This window comes from Uloborus diversus, chromosome 4 (assembly GCF_026930045.1).
Source record: "Uloborus diversus isolate 005 chromosome 4, Udiv.v.3.1, whole genome shotgun sequence".
Lineage (NCBI taxonomy): Eukaryota > Metazoa > Arthropoda > Arachnida > Araneae > Uloboridae > Uloborus > Uloborus diversus.
Genome location: NC_072734.1, coordinates 66,951,061 through 66,960,205, shown reverse-complemented (window position 1 = coordinate 66,960,205; position 9,145 = coordinate 66,951,061). Strand labels below are relative to the sequence as shown.

The 9,145-nt window shown below is 31.6% G+C and overlaps 1 protein-coding gene across 1 annotated transcript in view; it reads right to left on the bottom strand.

The window, feature by feature from the left end:
• Nucleotides 1–251: 251 nt before the first annotated feature.
• The window catches only part of LOC129220324 (uncharacterized), a 35,757-nt gene continuing 26,863 nt past the window's right edge, over nt 252–9,145 (bottom strand). The window contains exons 3-5 of the mRNA XM_054854723.1: nt 5,987–6,092; nt 3,610–3,805; nt 252–377 (exon numbers count right to left, since the gene is read on the bottom strand). Coding sequence (XP_054710698.1) covers nt 318–377; nt 3,610–3,805; nt 5,987–6,092 — 362 coding nt within the window. The 3' untranslated portion in view covers nt 252–317. The remainder of the gene's footprint in view (nt 378–3,609; nt 3,806–5,986; nt 6,093–9,145) is intronic.

Sequence of the window (9,145 nt, the reverse complement as noted above, 5' to 3'; positions counted from 1 at the left end):
TGCAAAATTTCCTTAAAATGCTGTAGAAAATCGAAAGTGTTTTAAGCTACGCAATTTATAGTTTGAATATATAAATGAAAACATTGTTTATTCTTCGTAAACCATACTTCTCTTAATTTTGTTTCTAGTTACTAACTTTTTTTTTTTCAAGGTTTTTTTGTATAACCAATATATTTATTTGATTTTCTTAGTTCATTCATTTGGTGCACATGTTTTTCTATTGGTTTAAAAATTTAAATCAATACTCAGTTTCTAAACATCTATATTTTATTGACAATGTATGTCATAAAAATTGAAAGAGTAGTTAAATGGTGAAATCAGTTATTGACGTCGCATTCTGGGATTTTACACAAAAACACTTCACCATCATGTTTCACCTGCAATGAAAATAAATTGTTACTGTATATTTTTTGTTAAAAAGAACGCAATAACTAAAATAATTTTAATGCAACAATATCATTTCAAATGATTGCAGGAGACAATATTAATATACAGGGGGATTATAATTCAAAACGATCTTACGTAAAAGACATTATTTATTGAATAGCTCGAAAATATTATTCCTATGAAAAAAATACTGAATATTTCCAGACGGTGACGTTGAAAACGAATCATTTTTCATTTTTGACCTCAGTTTTGGTTAACGGCAATTCTACTGTCGTACTCTTAAAGCAATTTTGCACTTTTGGTACCCTTTTTGACGCTTTAACTATTGTTTGGTGCAATATAACCGACTACGGCTCTTACGGTAAAAAAAGATTAGCTAAAACCAACCAGCTAATCTTCTTTTATATTGTGTACATTATTGCATTATATTATTTTTAAATGTAATTTAGATACCGTAATAATACAACCTCTAATAAAAAAAAAAGTCCAGTGAGGGAAGTCAGAACGACCGATCTGGCATTACTGGCAAAATAAAATGCTGCACCTGTGTAGCCACCGGTGTTGACCATCTGCCCCATCCGTTGTTCAGTTGAGCGCTATTTGTGTTCCGTGAAAGGCTGTTTTACAAACTGCTTGTTTAGTGCGTTGGTTCTTAAATGAAAAGAGGAAAATGAATGAACAAGGATTAGTTTAATGTTTGCCTAAGAAGTTGTTGCCAAAAAATAGATGGTGCAAATTGAAAATCCACCACACTCACCAGATCCCAATCCTCCAAATTTCTTCCTATTCCCATGACTCAAACTCGCTTTTAAAAGAAAGATAATTGACGATATATCTGAAATCTGATAAATGTGACGAGACTTTTTGAACAGAAAAGCAGACACCTTGCAAAATTTCTAGGACATGTATAGCAGATCTCAGCGATGCATAGTTATGGGAGGTGACTATTTCGAATGACAGCCTGGTTGCTTTGGTTAATAGTTCAACGACGTTAATGTTAAAGCACTATTCACCGAACTTTACTGTCCGCGATTGTATATAATATCTTATACAATAGTGTGATTCGAAAAAATCGATTTTTTTTTCCGAAGCGCGTTACCTCTCAAAGGTGTTAGTTCGGTATCTCAAGTGGGGAAAAATAATTTTAAAAAATCTAAGTTGACATCTTCAGCTCGCTGAAAGTTTGAAAAAATATGCTAAAAATTGAAATTTTCAGAAAATAATAAAATTAAGTTTTTTTTTGTATCATTACATAATGAAACAGCCATAAATTGACTGTTTACAGCGTAGTTTGAGCCCAACAAACCATTTTATAGCTTTTACATAAGATCTTTAGATCGCGCATACGCTAGGCAGGAGATTTGGCAGGCCTAGATTGGGCAGGAGATTTTAGCCCAATTTAAGGCGTGTGCGCAAACGAAAGATCTTATGTTGAAGCTATAAAATATTTTTTTAGGTTCAAACTACGCTTTTTTCTGACAAGTTATGGCTCTTGCGTTGTAAAAACATGATTTTTTTTTTTTTTGAAAAATTCAATTTTTAGCATATTTTTTCAAAATTTCATTCTCATACGCGAACTGAAGGTGTCAACTTAGATTTTTTTTTATTACTTTTCCCCAATTGAGGATACGAAACTGCAACTTTTGAGAGGCAACGCAATTCTGAAACAAAAAAAAACGATTTTTTTTTTCGAACCACCATTATACAGTTATCTGTATATTTTGTATCGAAAATTTGTTAAATCATTGGAACACCCCAAAATTTATTTTAATAAACAATATTAAGAGAAAGTAAGAACTTGAATCGTTAATATACTGAGTACATAGAAATTCTACAATAAGAAAGAAAAAAAGGAACAGTGATTCAGGGGGAGTAGAACAATTCCTCCCTCACTGATGGTACCCCTTTTCTCCCGCTGCAGGACTTTTTCTTTTTTAATGCTTCTCACGTAAAGCATGCGAGCCATAACTTGACTGTTAGATTTCAAAAAAAACTTTGAACACACTATGCAGTTCTAACATTTTAGTTTCACAAAAAACACAATTGAGAAAATCATAGAGAAAGTAGGAACTTGTTTTTCCTCTCAAGGTATGGAACAAGGTTTGCTGTTTTAACAGCAAACAATATACAGTCAATTTGCGATTACTCGAACTCCGATAACTCGAATATTACAATAAGTCGAAGTTTTTATCAAGTCCCGACCCTTTGTCTTTGATTCCATGCTAATTATTCTCAATATCGGACTCCCTTTAACTCGAAGTTTTTTAAAGATGACTCGAAATTTATTTCGATTGTACCTTTATTTAAAGACTGACCTAAGTTAAGACACGTTTCCCTTCATTCTTTAATTCAATCATTTGCTGTAAGTTCCTGAGAGACAGAGTGAGTTTTCTTTACTATTAAAGATGTCTAAGATCATGCAGTCACTTTGTCAATGATATTAGAAGAAAAAGAGAAACTTCTAATGCGGTTGAATCCACGAATCCCAATTAGAAACGAACAAAGATGTGCACTTTTCCTGAAAGAATCAACTCTATTCAACTGGTTCCATCAGTATCGAAATCAAAACCATGCTTTTGATTTTTTTTCTCTCAATATTTTTGAACTGTGCATATTGTGCTTCAAAATTTTAAGTTCTGCAATTTTGTCTGTTATATGTACATATTAATTAAAATATTCAATATTTTTTCATATTAAAACGTCAAAAACCGAAACTAGTGGTAGGAAGAACTTCCGATAAGTCGAAGTTTTTCGTCGGTCCCTTTAGATTCGAGGTATTGCGAATTGACTGTACTATACTTCATGTAAAAATCCGAATCAACTATGTGTCTATTGGTGTTCCGTTTAGTGGAAAAAATATAAATAAACTTTCATTTTTAAGACATAAATATAGGCGTCTCAATAATGACGGATGACGGTGATTATGTTTTATCCAAAAAATCTACTACGATGCAAAAATGTAACTTGAAATTTAAAAGTATTCTCTACATCGATAGCTGTCTTAAACTGCTTGATTAATTCATGTCTAATCTCTTACTTGAAAATTGACGCGTCATATAACTGTAAAAACAGAAAGAAGAGCCTTTCAAACGGTTAATCTATCAACAGCAAAGAAAACATCTTGATCGAAAAAAAAAAGGCTATGAGTATTTTAGCTTACGATTTTGCTATTCGTCGTTTTCAGCATCTGACCAAATACGTTGTGCTTCGTTCTATACTTACTGGCAACTGGTTTCCACATGGATAAGATTTTGGTTTACAGGAATCCTTTCGAATGCATCTTCCAAACTGCCGGATGCAGCGGAAATCATTCGCAAGACACTTGGGACACCGGATATCAGGTTGCGCAAATCTGCAAGCCCGGCAAGATGTATGCTGGCAAGAGCCCTGACACCTGCGAGTCATCTCAGCAGCATTTCTGGAAGAACAAACAGTCAAAACATCCAATATACTGACAGTTCGGTTACCACATCCAGAGATGCAGTTTTGTCATTATTGTAGACGCATCAGTTTGGAATAGTGAGTAACCGAGCTGGAGGCATATGTCATGTCATTGAAATAGTCAGAGCTTGATCTAAGAAAGCGTGTTTAGTTGTACGCGTTTCGCATTGGTAAAATCATTGAAGACATCGAACGAATTTATGAATAGTCAAGCAAACCTTTAGTTTATTTACGCTCGTATTCACGAGACGATTCAATCCTCGGTCAGGTAGCGATACCGCCGGTAGAAACCTTTTCCAACCAATAACGTCCATTTTCAACAAGTTATATGACTCTCAGTAGGATAATTGAACTGCAGGTTGAATCCTTCTAATTGGTTGAAGAATGCTTCGACTAACGGTTTGGCTGTCTGACCGAGGGTCGGCAGTAAATACAGGCGTAAAGAACTTAAGCTACGGTTAAGGAAGGTGTTTGACTGAGAGTCGAACAATCTGGTGAATACAGGCGTTAGCTTTTTTGTGCAGTACTCCGCATTTAGTTGTTGCACTTTACCACTGTTTTTTACGATGATAGGTGTGCCACGGTGCTGTACTTAAAAATGGATCAACTAAGCAACAGTGTCAGTGCATTTAGTTGTATTTTAAGTATGGAACATAGTTGGAGGCAGACCTTAATTTACAAGAGCTATAAAGAAAATAAAAAAATTTAAGAGTGGACAAGCAAACATTTTTTAACACAGGCACAACGGTTTATTTAGTTTTTTGTGCTATGCTCCATATTCAGTAGCATTACTTTAATATTAATTTTCTACAGCGATAGTTGCACCACGGCACTGCATTTACAAAAGAATCAGTTAAACACTAATGTCAATGCAGTTACTTATAGTTATAAATTCTATATAGAATACATTTGGAAACAGAGATTAACTTATATGGACTATGAGGAAATCTAACAAATTTATGAATAGTCAAGCAAACAATCACTTTATTTAGTCTTTTTTTGCTGTAACCCGAATTTAGTCGCTGCACTGTAACTCTAATTTTTCACGATGATAGATACGCCACAGCGCTGTACTTAGAAATGGATCAGCTGAGCAATAATGTCAATGCAATAGTCTAGGAATTCTATCTAGAATATAGTTGGAAGCAGAGTTTAACTTGCGTGAGAAGTGATGCAATCTTATTTCCTGTTTTTGTTTTAAAATGAGTTTTTATGTATTGAATGGAATATAGTCCTGTTGAGTTTGAAAAGTACACAAGACTACCATCACTTTCTGTTAGAAGCTAAACCTTGGTTGAAAGTAATTGATTGGGTTTGGAATCTTTCAGCATTTAATATCAAACATTTTACACAAGCTACACAATTACAAATCCTACGATTGATTTTTCTTTCGAATGAAAAATAACGGAAAGATTCATTCAAAAATCTTGAAAATACTTTTGTTATTAGCAAGTGCTGTTCCGAAAAGGATGTTGAAATTATGTTTTGGGAAGTTTAATCACATAATTCTGCTTTGATTAAGAGAAATTTAATTTTATTTTCAAGCCTAAAAGAAAAAATATGAACATTTGTCATTGAAAATTTATAAACAGGAATTTGAAGTTATTGTGCAAAATCTGTATTTCTGAATTAAACGAACAATGTCACATTGTAAATTTCTAATATAGAAAGCACAAGAGCCCTAAAATTACTCTCGCACATAATTAGTCTGAAGTCGTATCAATTAGCCAAACTTTTTTCTCGTCATTAAATTTCAAAGAATATTATTGGGTATGTTTTTTGAAACAAATGCACTAAGTAATCTGAGCATGACTATATTTAAATATTTTAGACGGAGCATGTGTGTGTGCCTTTGTTTGTTTATTTATATTTTTTTCATTGTTTTGAAGAACATCCGTCTCTGAGAAAGGTAAATTGGTTCTATGCATTTTTGCATCGGTCCAGCGATTTTTAGGAAGTTTTGCTTGAACTCATTAAAAACAAATAACACAGTAGAGAAAATATTTTTATTTCTATTTTGACAATTCGTCTTAAGTTTTCAGATCGACAAAATTTTCAGCGCCCTCTATAACTAATAACCCTAAACTATATCCGTTTAACAGACTCATGTTCCGTCCGAAAGTTAAAGTTATTTTTAAAAAAAAATCGAAATACTTACATAGCCGAGCAAATCGCTCTTGGGTTTTTCATGCAGAATTCCGGTTCACATTTCGGTTTACAATTGCTTTTAGTCCAGCTAATATCTGTTTCAAGCTTTGTAGCAACTGCGAAATGGAAAAAAAATATATATTTTTAAACATTGAAATTTTATTGGGATTGCAGAGAAATATGAAAAAGGATTTGGTACAAGCTAACAAAAAACGAATGTTATACATCTGAGTAGTCTTTACTATTTCAGTCTTCCCCACTTATGGGAATGCGAGGAAAGCTGAAAAAAATAAATAATTTACAATTTTTGAAATGAGCTAATTGAAAACTAGTTTTGAAAATTACAGTACAAAATGTGAATGTTTTTTTCCCTTTTGGTAGCAAATTTGCACATTAAAAAACTGGAAAATCATCATTTTGCCCTATACATTTGGCAAAGCTATACACGTTAAAATATTTTATAAATGAAATATTTTATATTTGAATTTCAAATACTTTTCTTTGAATGAATAAAGCAATTGATGAATAATTGAACGATGAAATTATTGAGTAAACAAATAATTAAATTGAAAGTGAATGAATCAATAAAAAATGAATGAATAAAAGATGAAATATATGCGTAAGCAAACTAGTGAATAATGAATAAATAATTGAGTTATTAAACTGAAAAAAAATCTTAAGGGAAGTTGGCACCCTTAAACCTTTTTTTAAAAAAATATTTTCTTTTCAGTTTTTTATTTATTTAAATCAAGAGCTTTCAGGCTTCGTCAAATTCGTGTTTTCATGTAGATTGAAAATAACTCAATTGAAATATTAATGGAGCTGGAATGAATTAAAATGTTCATACAAATTAACTTTCAAACGTGGTTTTCTAAACAAAACGTCAATTTTAAAAGCTAATGTTTCTTTTTCTAGAAAACTACTTCTTACATCGATTTGATATTTTCACCACATTTTATTCATACGTTCATGATTACACTGAAGTGAAATTTTTGCTTTAGGACTCACACGTTTTCCTAAACAGCTGTTTTTATGATCAAAAACGTTCATTTTTCTAATTTATTAAATTTTAACTATTGGTTAAAATTTAATTAATTATGAAATAAACAAAAGCGCCTTAAAATATCACTTTAATAGACTCTTAGGTATTTCTTGAAAGCACTGTGAAAATGAGTTTCTATCATTAAAATTTTTTTATTAAAAGGTACGCAAAGTTTAGCAATTTAACATTACTCATATAAAGGTGCCGACTCCCCTTAAACTCTAGAAATGAAAATATACTACCAAGTATTCTTAGTCTTCTAAATGAAAAAAAATATATTTGAAGAAAGAGATTCACACACACACACACACACACACACACAAAACTATGAGTTATACAAAACATACAGGGTGTTCCGTTTTAACCTGCAAGACCTTTATTTTATCGTTAGTCCTAGATGTATACTTATAATTGCAAAAATGTTCAAACTCAGATGCTGAGTTAATAAAGTAAAAATAAAAAATAAGTCAAAAAATACAAAATTTAACTTTTTATACGGGCCCCAGGTCCCGTAACTTATATTTAGGGAAAAAATCTTCATTGAAAAATAATTCCAACACAAAAAGTTTGACATTGGTAGGATCAATATTCACCGAGATATGAAACACAGCGTTAAGTGACTTACACCACTTTTACCTCACCGTCAATAACCCCTTTTGGGAGAAAATGTAGCGTCAAGGGTTTAAAATTATATGTGTGCATAGAGTTTTTCAAATTGTTCGAGGCTTTGTAGTGTGTTTTTGCGTATCATAGCATAACTTTTGCATTTATTTTTGAATAGTAATGAAAAATATAAACATTTGGTTTTTTAACTTTGACAACTAGTCATTCATCTGAAAGGGCGATACGTTTCAATTTCATCTTCTGGGTGGTCCCTAAAAACTTTAAACTCGTATATCTCCTTGAGTTTGGGTCGCATAAATGTCAAATGTTTCAGTAATAGTTTTCAATGGCCATTATTTATCTAAATATTAGTTAGGGGACCTAGGGCCCGTATAAAAAGTTCAATTTTGTATTTTTGACTCATTTTTATTTTTACTTAAACTTTCAATATCTTAACTCAGTACCTGATTTTGAAAATTTTTGCAATTGGAAATGTTCAACTGGGACTAACGATTGCGAAAATAAAAGTCTTGCAGGTTAAAACGGAACACCCTCTATATAAATAATCCGCCATCATAAAATACATTACAAAAATGACTGGATATATTTCTCATACAACAGAAGCCAAATTGTCATAAGAGAAAGAAAAAAATCTTCAAACCATGTGGTTGATTTCATTTAGAAAAGTCTTTCCTGAAAATTAAAAAATTATTTGGGAAAATTTACTTTGTGATAAATAAATCATCTACAGAATTTCTAAACAATGCCTCTGGAGATCAAAATATTGAGAAAAATAAAGAACGTATGTTTTGTAACTTCTCTGTTGAATTTGTTCCATAATCAAGAGAAAAACATTTCCATCCGTTTCTTTACTTTTTTACGGAGCTCGAGATCATAATTTATAGAAGATTGATGATAACTTTTGCTGGAAGAGAACGTTGGAACACAAAACGTTTTGCTTTAGGGAGGTAAAAGTCATTTTTCTAAATTAAATTTTCGTAATTCCATACGTTTCTGTGTAGAAATCAGAAATATTTTCATCAGAAATATTTTCCAACGAAGGTTAAAGACTTGGAATAAATTTTTTAAATATGTTTCTGAGCTCTAATTTTTATTTATTAGTTGTGTTATCAAAAGCATCTTGAAATAAAAGAGGTTTTTACAGTCAAAGTGACAGTAAAACGTTTAGTTAAATGTTATGCTTTCCCTCTCTACTTCATTTGAATAGAACAAAAATACTCAGCGTTAAATAATTGTATTTATATTGCCATTAAAAAAATTCATCGAATTCTACAATTGAATTAGTTAGTGAGAAGCAAAGGAAAGAAAGTGGACATTTTCAAGTTTTGAGTAAAACGCGTTTAAAGATAAGGTCCTAGGTATTCTTTCATTAAGAAATTTTTTCTGAATCATGCTGTATAATAGAACCTACAGTGGAGCCCGCTTATTAGAATATCGGTTAAAAGAATATCCCGCTTAATATAATACAATTTCAATGTAGCAAACCAGTGTAATGTCTTATTT